A 19,798-nucleotide genomic window follows, 5' to 3' on the forward strand; every position below is an offset into this window, starting at 1 on the left:
AGAAAGATTATGTAAACTTGGAACATCCCTCAGTGTCTGTATGTTTTTATTGGGGTTCAGAGTCTACTAGTAGGTTTGGGGTGTTGTTTTTAACTTTTGATTGAAGTTTACGATTGCTATCTGTGGGTATTGCTTCTCGGCCTTTTGGCTAAGATCAAGTGCTATCTGTGGGAGAGTTAATGTGATATAATCTACTCCATAATTATTGTACATGGAACTCTGCCTCCTGTTTTATGAAGCTTAATTAATTTGCTCACTATTTCGTTACCACATTGAGACCCCCAGTGTTCTGAACTCAAAATAACTAGTCATTAGATCATAAGAATTCTAATTCAGGTATGTTTCCTAAATCTATAAATGTTCCTGTCTTCCCTATATCCATAGCTTTAGTTTTGATACTCATCTAACTAATCTTTTTTTGCCTTCTAGCCTCAGTCAGTTCCACTACTGCTTGAGGAATATCCTAAAACACTTTCCTTTTTGGAACACTTCCTTGCTTAAAATCCTCTCTACATCCCTCCAGGATTAATCTCCTTGGCTTGGTCCATAAAGTCCTTCAGAATTGAGTCTATGTCCTGCTGTTGTTACACATAGAATCAGTGCTGTATGGTAAACACTGCTCTTTGGGAACATCAGAACTTTCTGTGTTTTTGTGAGTTTTACACTTTTTATTTCATCGGGATTTGCTTGATTTAATCATAAAATTCAGTTCAAATATAACCTCTTCTGGAAGGTCCTTCTCTCTTTAGGTTACCTCTGTCTCAATATCTTTCTTTTGTGTTCTAGTAATACTTATAACTCTGCTCGCTGACTTGGTCAGTGAGTCTATCTATCTATCATCTATCTACCTACCTACCTACCTATCTATCATCTATCTGTTGATCATCTACCTGTCTCTCATCTATATAATTTCCCCTTTCTCAGTATATCTTTCAAATATGTCTTTTTAGTGTCTATTACATCTAGTGAGCACTGTATGTACTGTGTAGATTGTCAGTGTATGCATTTTTTGATGATGATACTCCAAATGATATTTCTTGGCAGTGATACTCAAAGTAATGATTTTACATATAGAAACTAAATAGCCACAGACCTGAAATGAGAACATAACCAATGAACTTGCATAATATTCTGTTATTTATTTTTTTCTTAGGAACGTTTTCTCCCCCGTCAAGCACACCTATAGAATTCTGCAGGAATGGTGGAACCTGGGAAAATGGCAGATGCATTTGTACAGAAGAGTGGAAAGGGCTGAGATGCACAATTGGTAAGTTACTTGGCATAATACTGGGCCAGAGTTAGGTGATCCTTGTGTTAATAACAGGAACAGCAGCAAAAATTTTGGAGATTTTAGTTGATAATTATAAAAATAATGGTCTTAATGGTTATGGCTTTAAGATGTATTTATTAGCTTAACGGTTAAAGCAAGGTTTTCTGCTAGGGTCATTTATCTGTATAATAAAAATTCTTGTGTGCTTTCAACTGTTGAATTTCTCTGTAACTCAAGTTCTGTTTCTTTCCACTTGCAGTGTCTAATCCAGGGCAACTGGCAATATGTTCCCTCAGGTCCTTTCAGAGATTGATATGCCTTATTACTCTACTTAAATATCACAATTTTATCATATTTAACTTTTCTGAAATTGAAATGCATCCTTCTATCAAGTACATATTTATATGATTTTTTTTGTCTTTTCTGATTTTCCTTGAAGAGTTATTAACTTAACGGTTTCATTTCAAAAAATAGTTTCTCAGGATCCAAGTTCAAGTTATTTCTTGATCTGAAGTCTGCTTCTGGTCACTCCTCACACTTCCTCGTGCCATCCAGAGTTATTCAAGCCCACTCTTACTACTGCTTATAGTCTATCAACCAGCACATCCACATCCCCTATGACTTTGTCCTTTTTGCTTTGACTCACATCCTCAGATGTCCCTTGATTCTGTAGGCTACATATTTTTATTAGTATATGTTTGTCATACATAATGATTACATTCGTTGTGGGGAGTTGGTATGTGTGCCCAAGGCATCTTAATTACTTTTATGTTCTTCTGCCCCCCTCTCTTCCCTATTGCCTCCCTCCATATTTTTAATTTTCAAGATTCTAACTAATCTGATACATTATCTTTGTTGTTGTGTTAGTGCCTTCCTCCCAAGTATATATTGTGTACTTTTAAACTGAAATTTGTTATCTATCATGCTAACATCTAATGATGATAACCAGATAAGAAAGTTATTCTATAACCCCTTCAAACTATATGACAAAGGTTCTGTACTTCAGCTTTTATCTAGTTTCAAATTTGAAAAGAAAAAGTATAATTTATAATGAAAAATATTTTTTCTTTCCATTACAGCTAATTTTTGTGAAAATAGCACCTATATGAGTTTTACCTTTTCCAGAATCCCAGTGGGCAGATATGGACCATCGTTGCAAACGTGTGACAAGAACACTGTAAATGGTATGTTTTTCAAAAGTATATCCTTTCCATAGGCTAAGGGTGGCTATGCTAAGTCATCCCTCCGACTAATGTTAGGCCCCTTGAAGAGATCTCAAAGGTTTTGTGGAAAGGCTTGTACCTTTATGACTTCAGTATTCAAAGTTTATTGGTGATACCTCACATAATCCTAATTTTCCCCAAACCTTAATACGGATCACTTGTTTGTGATGTCCTCTTAACCATTACTTAGTTGTCTTGTTTTTCCAGTTTACTCTGTCTGCTAGAGTTTGACCAGATGACATTTACTCTTTGATGGCTGGGAATTTAGCTTAGTGGTACCATGCCTGCCTCACAAGCACAAGGTCCTGAGTTTGATCCTCAGTACAACAAAACAAAACAAAACAAAACAACAACAATGATGACAAACATTTAGGGTGAAGTGAGGACAGGGGTATGGGGAAAAAATGAGAACCAAGATCTGTCATGTAAGGGTACAAGATCCCAATGATGAATGAAACTGTACTGTATACCTAAAAAGAATTAATAAACTCAACAAGATTTAAAAAAATAAAAATAAAAAACAAAACATTTACTCTTTGAGTTTTAAAATTTGTCCAATTTTTAAAATTAATCTAGATTGTAGACTTATACTTTCCATATCCACTTTCAGACAACATCTCTCCAGGTAGATATTCTCAACTGAGTCTTTTCTGTAACCACTAGTTCTTCATCTCCTCCATGATTTTAGTAATCCTGATAGGGAAAACCTTAATAAGTGAAAATTTAGGAAATGACACAATATAAGATAACTGCTGCCCCTCACCCTGCTTAGTTCAGAATTAACTGGTACCCAGAGACACCTAGTCTCCTCACAAAAGTTTGTAAGTGAAAAGAACCATTGTTAGTTTTGTTAATCAAACAAGCTCCCTTCCCCTGGCTAGAGTAGGCAATTGAATGAATCCAAAAGGTGACTTCCCTAACAAAGTACTGCATCTGGGTTAAAATTCAACTGCCTTGCTATCATGTTTTGGGTATCTGTGAATGCAGTGTAACCAACTGAGTAAGATCAAAGCTGTAAAACCCTATAAAAGTAAGAGTTGTAGCCCACTGGGGAGGTCGATCAGGGCACCACCATTAGGTGTGATTGATCCCCATCGATGGAGTAAACGTCTTTGTTTTACTTCCATTCTGCTGTCTCTTTGTGTGTCACTTGCCGTCTCCTTCCATGACAATCCATCTTGGGATATTTCTTAGCTTCATTATATCTTTTTTGAACATGGCAACCTTACTCACATAGAGGTGTTCCAAGAGTAAGGCAGCAAATAATAATTTCTATTTCCAATGTATCCTTCGCTAATAACCAGGATGTCGATCACTTATTTTGTTTCAGGGCCATGTTGCATATTTTTTATAGTAGCCTTTAGAAATTCATAGGTGTACTTTGTAATAGCTAGAGTATACTTTGCCTTGTAATTTTCCATAAATGTTCTCTTCATTTCTTATTTCTATTGACTTTCATCTGACCTGTCCTGAAGATAATTCCCTTTTCCTACAGAATTGGATACCTCAGAAATACAGATGACTCTAGATCATTAACAAAAATATTCAATAGAACTGCTGTCAATATTGACTCTGAGGAGAATTTTACATTTTCTTTAGACATTTACTTTTGCATAGGTCAAGGGTTCTTTGAAACACTAAATAAATTACATGAATTGCTTCTTTACCTTATTTATTTTTAGTGATTATGTAGTTCTGCATTCCAATTATGGAATCCAAATTGTTTCTGTCCACATATATTATGATTATTCAAGTATTCGTGATTCTATCCTTGTATAAGTTCTTCCAGCATCTTGATTAAGAATTTAGAAGATAAAACTGAGGCTTCAATTGCATTGGCATTTCACTAGTATACATATCCTATGTACCATACTATATTCTAATGTGTGCCTATGCCTAATGGTTGTCTTAATTTTATATTTTGTATAATATATAAATATTTTGTAATGGTTTGTACTACACAACTTATAAATCATAATTGTGTTCCATGAATTAGGAAGAGAAAAATTTCCAGTAATACTTCCATGAAGGTCATCATAATTATTTAATATATTATTTTTTGGACTGGAAAACAATCATTTTTTTTCTTTTTTTATTGAGGTTATTGGTACAGTACAGTTACATTCATTATTGGGACCTTGTACCTTTACATGACGGGTCTTGGTTCTCATTTTTTCCCCTTGTCCCTGCCCTCCCTTCACCCCCTCCTCCATTGGTTGATTTCTTGATAGTAGCTATACTTTCTGAAGTAAGGTAAAAAACTCAGAATGGTTTGCATTTACAAATCTCAGATGACCAGTGATGATGGAGATTTTTTATGTATTTATTTGCTGTTTCTATTTCTTAGTCTAAGAAATTCATATTAGTTGCCCATTTTTTGGATTGGGTCTTTAAATTTGGGTGGTCTGATTTTTTTTTTAAAAGTTCTTTGTATACTCTAGATAGTAGACCTTTGTCTGAGGAACAACTGGTAAAAATATTTTTCTACATTGTGAGTTGTTTCTTCACTCTGTTGGTGGTTGCTCTTGTTATGCAGCTTTTTAAATGAGAAGAGATCCCACTTGTTGATTATTTGTGCTAGTTCATGTTCAAATGAGGTTTTGTTCCCATGAAATATTTTCCTATGCCAATGTTTTCAAGAGTTCTACCTACCCTCTCCTTCAGCTGGTTTAGTGTTTCTGTTTCAACATTTAGATCTTTAATCCATTTCCATTTTAGTGTAGTTCATGGTGACACATACAGGTCTAGGTTTTTTCTTGGGCAAGTTTAAACCCAGTTTTTCCAGCACTATATATTAAAGAGGCCATCTTTCCACCAGTGAGGGTGTTTGGCTCTTTGGTGAAGATGAGGCAGCTGAGTGTGTCTGGAGTTGTTTCTGCATCTTCTAATCTGTTCCACTGGTCCTCAGGTCTGTTTTTTTTGCCAGTACCATGCTGGTTTTTTTTGTTTTGTTTTGTTTTTTGTTTTTTATCACACCAGCTTTGTAGTATAGTTTCAAATTGGGATTGTGATACACCTATCTTGTCTTTGTTGCCTAGAATTGCTTTTGCTCTTTTAGGGCTCTTCTTGTTTCAAATAAATTTTAGATTGTTTTTTCTAGTTCTGTGAAATATGCTGTTGGAGTTTCCATTGGAATTGCATTGAATCTCTACAGCAGTTTTGGAAGAATGGCCGTTTTTTTTTTTAAATTGAGTTTATTGTTACAATCTAGGTATACAATACAGTTACATTCATCATTGGGATCCTGTACCTTTACATAATAGGTCTTGATTCTCATTTTTTTCCCCTTGTCCCTGCCCTCCCTTCACCCCCTCCTCCCCTCCCCATTTACAAACACTTTATTTCCATTTTTTCAGTTTCTCATATTTTTTTCCTCTCCTTTATTACCTTTACCCCACCCTTCCCACTTTCCCTACACCTTTAGCTTCATTAGGATCCTGTGTACTATTATAGTTTTTCACACCAAAGAAACTATTCAGTATTTCAGTTAAAGAAATCTCTGTATGAACATTAAAAATAGGGAATCCTAAAATAAAACTAAAAAGGAAAGTAAAAGAGAAAAGGCAATGATGTAACATTAAAATAATCCTTAATTCTGGAGATGAAAATGGTCCCCGAACATATTTAAATTGCTTCTTGCTCTTATAGTCTTATCTTATTCTTTTTTTCATTATTTAGGGAATACTTTATTAGTTTTTGTAATCAAACCCACGTAGATAGGACCTTACATATTTAATACAGTGAAAATGGCCATTTTTACTATATTGATTCTTCTTATCCAGGAGCAAGGACTGTCTTTCCATTTTCTGATACCCTCTTCAATTTCTTTTTTCAGAGTACTACAGTTTTCAGAGTAGAGGTCTTTTATTTCTTTCATTAGATTGATTGCTAGATATTTCATTTTATTGTGAAAGAAGGTATTTCTCCAGTTCACCTCTCAGAGCATCTGTTATTTGTTTACAGAAAGGCTACTTACTTTTGAGAATTGATCCTTGTATCTCACTACTCTACCAAATTTGCTTATTAAGTTTAGAAGATTATTGGTGCAGTTTTTGGGGTCTTCTATATAGAGTATCATGTCATCCACACATAGGGCAATTTAACATGTTCATTTTCTATCTTTATTCCTTTTATTTTTTTCTCATGTCTAATTGCTGTAGGTAATGTTTCCAGAAATATATTCAACAGGAGTGGTGATAGTGGACATCCTTGTCTTGTTCCAGATTTTAGAGTGTAGGATTTCAGTTTTGATTATTTAGTATGATGTTGGCTGTTGATTTTTCATAGGTGGCTCTTATTAGGTTGAGATAAAGAATATGTATGCCACCTTTCCATAGGGTTTTTTATTATGAATGTATTTTGGATTTTGTTGAATGCTTTTTCTTCATCTATTGAAATGATCATATGGTTTTTGACCTTGGTTCTGTTAATATAGTGTGTTAAATTTATTGATTTGCCTATATTGAACCACCCTGTATCCCTGGAATGAATCCCACTGGGTCAGGTTGTATGATCTTCTTGATGATCTTCCTCATTTTGTTTGCCAGCATCTTATTGAGGAATTTTGTGTCTGTGTTCATTAGGGAGATGGCCTGTAGTTCTGTTTTTTTGGTTGAGTCTTTCTCTGCTTTGGGGATAAAGGTGATGCTTGCTTCCAGGAACGATTTTGGGAATATTGCTTCCCTTTCAATTTCATTGAAGGGTTTAAACAGTAGTTCTTTTTAAAATGTCTTGTAAAATTAAGCAATGAAGCCATTGGGACTTGGGCTTTTCTTTGTTGAAAAATTTTTAATTTCATTGATTGATATTGGGTTGTTTAGAATTTTTAGGTCTTCTTTGTTCAACTTTTGTAATTCATGTGTATCAGAAATCTGTCTATTTCTTCTGTGTTTTCCATCATATTGGCATATAGGTTCTTGAAGTATGTATTGATTATCCTCTGGATTTGTGCTGGATCTGTTGTAATTGATTAGATTTGGGCCTTTACTTTTCTTATAAAGATAGATAAGGATTTGCCAGTTTTTTATTCTTTCAAAAAACCAATTCTTTCCTTCATTGATTTTTTTGTATCATTCTTAGTCTCCATTACATTGATTATTGCTCTAATTGTTACAATTTCTTCTTGTACAAGCTTTGGTTTTGTCCTATTCTTCTTTTTCTAGAAGCTTGAAGTTCAGCATTAGATGGTTTATTTGAGCTCACTCTGTTTTCCTAATATGGGTATTTACTACCATGAATTTCCCCAATAAGACTGCTTTCATTGTTTCATAAATTCTGATATATTGGCATTTAATTGTACAAGCTGTCTAATTTTTTTAAACTTTCTTTGGGACCCATTGGCTGTTCAGGACCATGTTGTTCACCTTCTATGTGCCCACGAAATTCTTGCAGTTTCTTTTACTATTGAAGTCCAATTTCATCATGTTATGGTATGGTTATATACAGGGAATAACTCCAATTCCTTTGCTTTTACTTTAACATGTTCTATGAGCAAGTATGTGGTCTGTTTTGCAGAATGAACCATGTGCAGCTGAAAAGAATGCATATTCTGATTTTGTGGGGTGGAACACTCTATTAACATCTTCAAGAGTTTGGTTGAGTTTTAGTATTTCATTTTTTGTCTAGGTGATCTATTTGTGACAGGGGTATATTGAGGTGCCCATTACTATTGGATTAGTGCTTGTTTGATTTTTCATGTCATTTATATTTGTTTTATATAGTTGGGTGCACTAGTATTTGGTGCATATATATTTATGATTTTTATCTCTTCCTCTTGGATTGTTCCCTTTACAAGGATGTAGTAATCTTGTTTGTCTCTCTTCATTAGTCTTGGTTTAAAATTAATTTTATCTGCCAATAGGATAGCTAGCCCTGCTTTTTATCAGGTTCCTGTCACATGGAGTATTGTTTTCCACCTTTGAACTTTAAGTATATGCCTTTCATTTTTTAATTATGTGTGTTTCCTGTATGCAGCATATTGTTAGATATTGCTTCTTGACATCTTGCCAGTCTATTTCTTTTGATTGGTGAATTGAGACCATTAACATTGATCGTTATAAATGATATGTATTGACTTGTCATAATCTTTTCCTATTGTGGGATTCCTTCTCCCCTTTGCATTTTATTTCTTGTCTTGCTTGATTCATTTCTTTGGGTTCCATGTAACTGTTACCCTCATTGTGTTTTCCTAGGATATTGTTTAAAATTCTTTGGAGTGCTAGTTTGGTGTTCATGAAAGTTGTTGGGTGTTCTTTGTCATGAAAGTAACTTATTTCTCCATTGATTTTGAAAGATAGTTTTGCAGAGTACATGAATGTGGCTTGGAGGTTATTTTCTTTTAGTGCTTGAACTACTTCATTTCAGGTTCTTCTTGACTTCAAGTTTCGTGCTAAGAAGTCTGCTGTCATTCTAATGAGCTTCCCTTTGTGTGTGATTTTGTTTCATTTTTCTAACTGCTTATAGTATTTTGTTCTGTTGGGTTTATGGAATCTTGAGTATTATATGCCTAGGTGTATTTTTTTTAATCACAGCTAGAGGGAGTCCTTATATGCCTCTTTTATGTGTATGTCAAATTCTTTCCCTTTACTTGGGAAGTTTTCTGCCATTACTTCTGTGTAATTGTTTTTCATGTTTGCACTCTCTCCTGTTTCTTCATTGACTCTCATCATTGTCATGCTATTCTTCTTTGCATAGTCTAGCAGCTGTTGGATTGATTTCTCATGGTCCTTTACTATTTTTAAGAAATTTTTCTTTTTCTAGTCACTAATTGCAACCTTGTCTTTTATATCTGATACTCTGTCCTCACACTGGCTCATTCTGTTGTGTAAACTTTCAAAGGATTTTTTAAAATCTCCTGGATATCTGCTTGAATCTGTTTTCTGGATTCCATTTGTTTCTTATGCTGGAATTCCATCTTGTTTCTGAGCTCCTGTATTTTTTTAATCTGTGACTGCTCTGGAGTTATTAATCATATCTTTCATGATGGGCACCATCTCTGTTGTTATCTGAGTAATTTTTCCAACTTTATTATTTCCATATACTCTTTCATTGCCAGTTTAGGGCATCCAGATGATTGAGTATCAGATTATTCCATCTCTTTACCCCCTTGGAGTTGCCTTTTTTGATCTGGAAGTCTGTTTTTGAGTCTTGTTTAGTCATCTTCTCATTTTTATTTTGTTATTGATGATGCTTTTGGTTTAATTCCTAGGTTGCTGCTTATAAAATGCTTATTGCGAGTATCTTTATTGATATTATTTAGAACCATTAGGGTATGGATACTTCCTGGATTGTCTTCTAGGTTTGGTTGGCCTCTGGGTTTTGAATCTGTAATGGTCCTTAGGTAATCTCAGTCTTGTTATACTAGATAGGACCACTGACTAGAACAATCACATCATGGCCGGGGATTTAGCTCAATGGTTCAGTGGCCTGCCTTGCAAGCACAAGGACCCAAGTTCAATCCCTGGTACTCTCCTCCAAAAAAAGAAAAAAAGAACAGACACATCACTATGGCCAAAATAATACAATCAGCATCGATAATAGCATCAAACATAGCCATTCCCTGCAGTCTACTTCTCCTTTTTTGAGGTGTATCTGCTCTCCCAGTGTCCTTAAATTCTCAATGAGCCTCAGAAAGGCTTCTCTACTGTTCACCAGTGCACCAATTCCTTGGCTCAAACTGATGGCCTTCAGGATCCCTGTACTGTGCTGCTGTTCCAGGAGGCCTCTGGCTGGGGTCTATGTGCCCTTTCAAATGGTATATGGATGAGCATCTGGTGAAATCTGTGTGCCCAAGACTCTGTTGTCCCTGTGATCCTCTGGTTGGGGACTGCACATCTGCACCTATTTGGACAGGGCTCTGGCACTTCTTCCTTTCTTATCTTTATTCCTTTTATTTCTTTTTCTTCTCTAATTGCTTTAGCTAATGTTTCTAGAACCAAGTTGAATAGGAGTGGTGATAATAGACACCCTTATCTTCTTCCTGATTTTAGTGTGAAAGCTTACATTTTTTGGCGATTTATTCACATGTCTAGGGATATTAGTGCTGGCTGTTGGCTATGGCATGTCAATTCTTCTCCCCATTGCCTCTTGTAAAGTAGGTCATACTGGGTTCCTTACATGACAGTCTCAGGACATCATTCTTCAATCTTCTTGATGCCTAGGCTATGGAAATAACACATTTGTACCCCATTCTGTTGGCCAAAGCAAGTCACAGGTCAGTCATAGTCAGAAAATGGAAGAATAGACTCCACCTCCCAATGGGAGCAGAAGCAGAGCCACATTGGGATGAAAGATATGAACAGTTTCAATAGTTATGATGTCTATCTTTGCTGACCTTTTCCATTTTTTTTCTTTTTATTAAAGCTGGCAGTCCAATAGCAATCAGGCTATGCAGTCTCTCTATATATGGAGAGACAGAACTACAAAATGTGATAATAGGAGGTTGTGATGAAAATCTGGAAACCCTGAAAATGCAGGTATGTCATATGACTGATCTGATGTGTCATTGGAAAAAAATATGACTCTCAGCAAAATCTTTATTCTTCAGATACCTGATGGTCAAATCAATGCTTTTTAAAGTATCAAATTAGAAATACCAAAACTAGTAACCAAAACTACTTTTATTGTTTTAAACTTAATATCTATTAGTGAAAAAAGGACAATTAGACATGTTGGTCCAGCAAATTTCAGAAAATTATAATCTATAGCACATTTTAAATGGCCTTCTCTTTTTAGACCAGTCAAGTTTTGAATGAAATAGATCCCTGATATTTGAAGAAAAGTATTATTTGATAGTCTACTGGATCAGAATGTATAGGAAAATAACTATGACCAAAATATTTTGAGACATGAAATACCTAAACTTATGATAGTCTCAGAGCTGTATTCATGAGCAGGTGAAATGCATTTGGCTAGATATTTTTCATGAAGATTACATTATTTTGACTAAGGTTGTAGACAACTGCATATATATGGAAGAGCTAACATTAAAGAGCAAGGAAAGGAAGCAGTTATGTAGATCTTATGCTTCAGGCATGTTACACACATCTCATTTAATTTTTTTTTTTTTTTTTTTTTTTGGTACCGGGGATTGAACTCAGGTCCTTGCACTTGCAAGGCAGGCCACCAAACCACTGAGCTAAATCCCCAGCCCTGGAACCTTACACTTGAGAAGCAGGCAGCAGAACCACTGAGATAAATCCCTGGCCCCTCATTTAATTTTTTTATTAAGATTTATTTTTGAGACAGGATTTCACTATGAAGTTGAGGTTGACCTTGAATGCACTATGTAGCCTAGGATGGCCTCAAACTTGCAGCAATACTCTTTCTTCAGCCTCCCAAGTGCTGGGATTACAAGCTAGTACCACCACACTCGGCCTCATTTAATTCTCATCAAACTTTTTGTGAGTTGGATATTATTCCTACATTTCAGATACTTATAGCGAATAACACTAGCTAATTGATGAGCATTTACTCCAGGCTAAATACAGATGCTTCTGATCTTATGATGGGGTCACAACATAATCAACTCATTCTAAAATGAAAATATTGTAAATTGATAAAGCATTTAACCCAAAATCATGGTTAATCAACACAGTATACCGTAAAGTTACCAATATTTTATCCTCACCATTGTGTGTCGGGCTCAGAGCTGTAATTTGCTGTTGCTGCCCAGCATAACAAGAGAATAGCACATTGTATAATGCTAGCCTGAGAAAATATCTAAATTCAAAATTTAAAGTAGTTTATGCAAAATGCATATTGCTTTAATACCACTTATAATGTCAAAAATCTTAAGTTGAACCACCTAAGTTGTGGACTTGTTACAGTCAGCTGAAATTTTTTTAAACTCACAATTATAACACTATTGATAAGTATTGATGTATCCACTTTATAGATGAGGAAAATTTGACTCAGAGGTGTAATGTTTTGTCCAGTGAGAACAGCCCAAAAAGTGATGGAGGTGCCCTTTACTTTAAAATTCACACTGCACTACTCTGAAAATAGATAGGAGAGGGTAGGGATGGAAAGGAAATTGAGATGTGCAGATGGCTATCAATCATGTCACAGACTGGAGGGAAGAGTGAAGATTTTGCAGGCTGCTGAGCCAGTGTGTAACTCTTTATCCAAGCTGTGTGAACTTTGGGTAAGCTACTTAGCATTTTTATTTTTTAAGTGGAGGAAAAGAGGCTAAACTCTCAATGTTGTTTTTTTCTTCTGAATGATAACACCTATAAATCACCTAACAAAGTAGCTAGCATGTAGCAGGGACTTAGCTGTTGTATGAGACACTTGTTTCTGTCTACTGATTGACATATTACTGATTGAATATTATTTCTGACTCTTTCCTAAGTGTGAATAGCTCATAACATTGATTTGCATTTTGAGATGATGCTACCATCCAGTGAAAAACTTAACTCCCACATTAATTCCCAGCAGCACTCATAGTATGGACTATTGTGTTTCAGACTCACAACACAACGACCCAGGGCCAACTGGTATCTTGAGAAGTTGTCTTCAAACTTTCTGATGGAAAACTAAGTTTAGAAAGTTCCAACCCTTTGAGACCAATAATTCTGTAAAATACAATGAAATGAATTATTAGAAAAGTGAAATGAAAGCTACATGAAGTGCAAACCAAATTTTATAATTATTTATTAATGTTTTTATTATCAGCAGTATAAAATTGCTACATACTTTTCTAATCACTCCCATTTTCTGTGCTTATTTCCCTATGGACTTTGTAACAATCAATGAACCAGCTATAGTCCCTGTTTATACTTTTTGTAGTTATGACCTTACTAAGTAGCTCATTTTAATTAATTATTCCTGGAACACAGTAAAGGCTGAGAAACCACTGGCCTGAATGCACTATGTCCTCTACACAAGGAAAAAAAATCAACATGAAAAACTTGGAGGATGTGATGTTCAAGATGTGAAGACTCAGCTAAGTTTCAGCTGTATAGGTGTATTTGCTAACAAAATATTTAAACATAGTTTTATAATATTAGTTTTTTTTAACTTTTTAAATAGATAGATAATATTTCAACAATATCTGTGAATATTTCCACTGAAGCCCAGATTTTAACATCTGATGCCAGTAAATTAACTCCTGAGAATATCACCTCTGCTACTAAGGTAGTTGGACAAATCTTCAATATATCCAGAAACGCTGACTCTGAGGTAAAATTCAAATCTCTAAAACAATCTAGAGAAAGATATTCTATTTCTTATAGCATGATATGCTTTTTGAATGTTTAGGTTGCTTAAATCCATTTTGTAGAAGATTCTTTCTGAGAGATGTTCTAAGAAGTTTTTTTTTAAAAAAAATACCTCTTCTTTTGAGATAGTCACAGTGGTCATTATTATGCTAAATCTCTCAGAAAGTCCTCAAATGAAGTTTCTTATTTTATTAATATATTTGCAACCAACATCCCTGTTGTACTTGACCCCAATATTTTACCCCAATATCCTTGTTCAATTTTAAGTATATAGTATTTCAAAGAACTCACTGTAGAATGTGGTACAGTGATTCTCTTGTATTAAGCATATTTGTATTCTGGTCTTGACTTTCTGAAAACATTAAGCCTACTTGACATCATATCATAGGCCATGGAGGGCTATACTCTACCAATAAGTAACTCAATGTCTGCCCACTGAATTTCACCATATTTCTTCTATTCCCTTTAAATACCTATTACAAAAAATGTCCTGTCTTATCATAAGTCCTTTGGGAAGCAGGTAGGATTGCAGTCATGAGTTAACAAAAATGAAATTTAAAGAAAAGAATATTGACCACCCAGTATAGAATTTATAGTGAGGTTAACCGTAAAGACAGACAATTAAATAACAATCAAGTGCCGAGATTATTTCTATGATTTAATCCTAAACTTGAGTTTAAGAAAACCACAAAAAAATTTACTAAATCGAACAGTCCTATAACTAAGAGTATATAGCTATACTCTGGTAGCTGAGTGATATGGGTTCTGTTATTTAATAGTCAGAGCCCAGTCACTGTTCTCATTGTTTCTGCTTTTGCACCTAAGCATTTGCTTTTGTGTTCTTAGGGGTGGGATTGAGTTCTGTGAAATCCCTTGTAACAAGGTCAATTTTGAGTCATAAGCCCCCTAATGTTTTCCCCCCTCATTGAGTTTTGGTATATTTTAGGTATATAGTACAGTTACATTCTCATTGGGATCTTGTACCTTTATATGACAGGTCTTGGTTCTCATTTTTTCCCCTTGTCCCTGCCCTCCCTTCACCCCCTCCACCCCTCCCCATTTACAAACACTTTATTTCAATTTTTTCATTTTCTCATATTTATTTCTTTTCCCTTGTTACCTTTCCCCTGCCCTTCCCACTTTCCAAACACCTTTAGCCCTTTTCTTCCTATTTCATATTGTCAATTATCTCATTAGGATCTTATGTACTATTATAGTTTTTCACACCAGAGAAGCTATTTGGTATTTACACATGTATGAATCATATATTTCATCGAGGAGTATATTCTCAATATATATCCATTTTCCTATGAATGAATCTAATTTCTCATTCTTTATGGCTGAGTAGTATTTCGTTTTATAGAAAAAAATACATTTTAAAGCCCCTTAATTTGTTACTTTAATTTTTATTTTCACTTTTCCTTGTTTTGATTCTTTCTGCCATCTTTGATAAGTCAAAATTTAAGCCTTTAATTTTGAAAAATCTTTATTCCTGGATTATCATACCAATGAAATATTTTGCTACCCTAGTAATTCATAAAGTTGGTGGTGTGTGTTTTTTGTTGTGATCAGTGACTTCTCCTTGGCAGGCAAAAAAAGTTGCTGTAACAACTGTGAGTCAACTTCTTGATGCCAGTGAAAATGTTTTTCAAAGAGCTGCTGCTACTGATAATGATGATTCTTTTGGAACGTAAGCACAATTTCAATTTGGAAAGAAAATTTGATGAAGTCCTCTTTAGTTTTTTAGGTTAAAGAATTAACAGAAGTAATTGTTTATTTCCCTTATGAATGAAGTAACTGGGTGATTCCTCTGGAATGGCAACAGAATCCTGAGCTTTCCCCTGGAACATGTTACTACAGGGTGTGCTTTACCTTCTATTTCCCAGGGTGGCCATGGTTTGAGAGACAAAGTATAACTGAAATGATTTAGTTTATAATTTGGTTTCCCTAGCCTTAGTTTGGGCTGGCCAAGGGGCAGCACTAGCTCCTCCAACTCTACTCTCAATGTGCACAACTTCAGAGAGCAGCCACTTTCGCTGGAAACAGTGCCAGGCCCCAATCCATACCTCAGCTCTCTCTTCTCCAGACTCTGATGGAATTTAATTAAACTTTTTTTTTGTTTTTCCGAGGATATATTGAAAAAGAAAATTTATTCAACTCTGTTTTTTCTCTTCTTAACTCATGTTCCAGATTACTTTTGGTTATATATTTGTACTAAAACTCATATAGGTTATCCATGGGGAAAGAGCCCTCATTTGAGATTATTATGCTTTAAAATTTTTATACATTATATACTCATTATAGCAAAATAAGAAAATATATTGATGAGTGAATTTTAAAAAATCGCTCCATCTTTATTAACCTGCAGTTTGTATATTCCAGATATTCTTCCCCATATATAAATTTACCCTGCACTGATTTATACTACCCTTTGCATGTAAACATTTTAAAAACATATGAATATCTATACATCTACTTCTTAATTTTATATTACTGTATTATATGAGTAAACTATCTAGTCAATCATGATTTAGATTGTTTCCAAGCTTTTAATGTTATAAACAATCATCATTCTTGTTAGTAATCATTGTGTATATGTCTATTATTTCCTTAGGAGAAATTCCTGCACATAGTTTTCAGTATGATGATTACAAACCACATCTTTTCAGTATTGAGCCCTCAGAGTAGAAAAATCATGCAGTAGAATATTCAGAATATTATAATTCTGACAGATGGTGGTAGAATTTGTATGAAGTTTTACCAATATATTTTGTGACTTCATTATGTGTCTGGGCCATTTTCAATGTGGAAAAAAAGCATTTGTACTAAACATGTACACATGTTATTCTTGACATTATTTCCTACAAATACAGTATAACAACTATTAACAGAGCACTTATATTGTATTAGGTTTTATAAGCAATTTTGAGGTGATTTAAAGTGTATGACTTCTCACACACTTTATCCATAGATTATATGAAAATACCACATCATTTTATACATAAGGGACTGAACACTGGCAAATTTGAGCATCCATGTGGGGTTGTGCTGAAACCAATTCCTTATAGAAAATGAAAGTTGATTATATTCTTAATGAGTTGCCCACAGTGATCACTGCTTATGCTCCTCTCTCTAAGGGAAGGAAATAAATCGCTGCTCAGGTCTGGATGCATGGTCTCTTGACAAGTACAGGTCTTCATCATCCATCTTAATTTAACTTCTGCTTGCTTTCAATCACAGTTTCCTATATATGTCTTTCATCCACTGAATTCCCTTTGCAATCCAGTTATTTATTAAGATAAATAAGAATAAGAAAGGTAAAAGGAGTGGAAGAGGAGAAAGCCTCCAGCCTGATGTCAGTCACCTCAAGTTTTCATAGTAGTTATCGATCATATATTTTATTTTTCTAAATAGAGAGGAGGCTAGTATTAACGCGTTGCAGAGCTCTGGAGCTCTGGTTGGGATTTCTGCTGCTTGAGGTCTCACAGTGTAATCAGTGAGTTTAGGACCTCCTTTCTCCATTTTGTACACTGGTTGCAAAGGTTGATTTTATAACTTGGAACTTTTTTGTCATATTGAAAGGTCACAGTTGCTCTTGCTTGCCTAATTTGGGGAATGGAAAACTGTCTCCAAATCACTACTTTGTACATTTGCATTTACTTTTATGTTTGTGTTTGTTCCACTAGTCCTCTTTGGTAACCCACTGAAATTATATTGACAAAATGGAGATTTATTGTAAAGAGGTACACAGGATCTCAGGGGAACACAAACATAGGATCTTAGCAGAGTAGGGCCTTATAAACCCTGGAGCAGGGAGATAGATGGGCTCTGAGGCAGCTTTATAGATCTAGTAGAAAAGTCTGTAGGTCTTCCTTTATCTTCAATAGGAATTATTATACTCATTTTTCATCTATATTTGTTTTTACAATGATATAGTGACCTATTTTGCTCTTCTGAATCATCTTTTTCCTGATATTACTGCTGCACTGACTGGAAAATTCCAAACAAAAGAATTTAATGGCTTGTTTTAGTCATTTATATAAGGTTGATGGCCAGCTTTTTTGTTTGTTTGACTGATTTTCTTTTTGTTTGGTGCTGGGAATTTAATCCAAGTATTGGGGATTTAATCCAACGGTCAGATTCCAGATTAGATTAGCTACTCAGGCCACTTGTAACCTAACCAATTAGGACATGAAAAGAAAAAAAGTCATGTGGGAGGAAAAAAAGGAGGCTTTAATAGTTGCTGAGAAAGGAGCATCCCTTTAAAAGTGTTTGTAAATATGGTAAACATATTCTTAATTTTAGCACATCTTTCCCTTTAGCCTATAAATGCCAGAGAGTGTTACTACAGAATCCCCAGTGTTTCATAGTGCTTTTATGTGAAAACTCAATAGATACTGTTCTTAAAATAACATTCATAGTAGGTTGGAGTTTTCTTACGTATTCCTCCTTTTAAAAATTTAATTAATTAAATTAATTTTTTAGGTATATGATGACATTCATCATTAGAAATTTGCACTTTTATATAATCTATCTTGGTTCTTATTTTTTCCCCATTCTCCTGCCTTCCCTTCAACCCATCCATCCGTCCTTATTTACAAAGACTTTGTTTCCATTGTTTCATTTTCTCATATTAATTCCATCCCCTTCTTTCCTGTCTCCTACTCCTATTTTCCCTTCCCCTTTACCTTTTAGTCTTTATTTACACTTTCTCACACTAGACAAACTATTCAGTATTTACACGTGTGTCCTATTTATTTCACTTAAGCGTATGACCTCAATGTGCATCCATTTAGCGATAAATGTCTATAATTTTTCATTCTTTATCTTGAATAGTACTCCATTTTAAAGTATTCCTCCTTTTGAAAGCAGCTCTGGAGTATTACTTTTATTCATTAAATGGGGAATGCATAATGTAGATTTTTGAAAACTCATAAAATGGTTTTAGAAAGATATTATTGGTATTAAAGAGGAAAGTCATTTGAAGGAGAGACATCTGGAAATGTTTCTATAAGAATGATTTCATTTTAAAAAATAAATTGTGATGTTTAATCTTGATTGTCAACTTGATTGGCTTGAGAGATTCCTACAAGATCAGGAAAGCATACTTCTAGGTATCTCTGGGTATGTCATGAGGGTGTGTATTACCTTAGAAACTATAACTTCCTTGGACCCTTCCTCTCTTGCTCTTCTCTTGGTTTCTGCTTCTCCTACCACAAGGCTAACAGCTTTGCTACACTGTGTCCTTTTGCCATGATACTTCTACCTTGAAGCCAGCCAAGCATGGACTGAAACTTCTGCAACTTGAGAGAGAAACCAAATCCTCTGTTGTTATGTTATATATGTCAGGTATTTTGTACCAGCAACAAAAGTATGATTAATACAAAAGCAGTCCTTAATTATTTAAAATTTTCATTTTATTAATCTTTTTTGAAGAAGAAAAGAATTTAGTGGCAGAGAGATTTGGAATACATTTTCATAAAATTTGATTTTATTTTTATTACTACTAAAATGATTATCTTATATATAGAAGTTTGTTTAGGCAAGTTTAGAAATAGTACAAATATTTCTACAGGAAACCAAAAAAAAAAAAAAAAAAGGTCTTACGAATTTTCTTTTGAGAACAACAAATTGGCAGTTTTCTACCATTCTATCTAATCTATCTCTTAGTCAGAGTAGAAAAGAACATTGTGAAAACCAAAAGTTCACTGCTGAGGGAATGAGCTCAGAGTCCTGCTCTTCCTTAGTTCCACTGAATTGTCACACAAGGAACCAATCACTTAGAAGAAATACATTGAATCACAATAAGTTTGAGTGAGAGGAGGAAGTTGAGAAAATGGAAATCAATTTTGATTATCACAGAAACAACTAGAAATGCATGCCCAACCAATGATTGGTGAGACCAGTCTCCTTTTATGTGGAAAACACAATAACAAAAAGATTTCTTTTGGGAAATCTATTTTCTTATATTCTAGCTTTCTGGCATCTATGTCCAAAGTGCCTATCATGGAGACAGTCCAGTAGGACTTTTCTTTTTAAGAATGTGTGTGTGTGTGTGTGTGTGTTTGTGTGTGTGTGTGTGTATT

General features: G+C 34.5%; 1 protein-coding gene and 1 long non-coding RNA gene across 3 annotated transcripts in view; one reads left to right on the plus strand and one right to left on the minus strand.

Moving 5' to 3' along the window:
- The window catches only part of LOC117283234, a 95,770-nt gene that overhangs the window by 33,789 nt on the left and 42,183 nt on the right, over positions 1 to 19,798 (minus strand). Inside the window, exon 2 of the long non-coding RNA XR_004514209.1 lies at positions 12,966 to 13,067. This is a non-coding gene — a long non-coding RNA (uncharacterized LOC117283234). The remainder of the gene's footprint in view (positions 1 to 12,965; positions 13,068 to 19,798) is intronic.
- The window catches only part of Adgrg7 (adhesion G protein-coupled receptor G7), a 59,595-nt gene that overhangs the window by 13,566 nt on the left and 26,231 nt on the right, over positions 1 to 19,798 (plus strand). Inside the window, exons 2-6 of one of the 2 annotated variants that reach the window (XM_010639656.2) lie at positions 1,154 to 1,267; positions 2,350 to 2,454; positions 10,855 to 10,967; positions 13,525 to 13,674; positions 15,302 to 15,402. In XM_010639656.2, the coding sequence (XP_010637958.1) occupies positions 1,154 to 1,267; positions 2,350 to 2,454; positions 10,855 to 10,967; positions 13,525 to 13,674; positions 15,302 to 15,402 (583 nt within the window). Of the gene's footprint in view, positions 1 to 1,153; positions 1,268 to 2,349; positions 2,455 to 10,854; positions 10,968 to 13,524; positions 13,675 to 15,266; positions 15,403 to 19,798 lie in introns of those variants that run through there. The other variant, XM_033768190.1, reaches the window with a different exon arrangement.

Source organism: Fukomys damarensis, unplaced genomic scaffold (assembly GCF_012274545.1).
Source record: "Fukomys damarensis isolate Sample0158 unplaced genomic scaffold, DMR_v1.0_HiC HiC_scaffold_24, whole genome shotgun sequence".
Taxonomy (NCBI): Eukaryota; Metazoa; Chordata; class Mammalia; order Rodentia; family Bathyergidae; genus Fukomys; species Fukomys damarensis.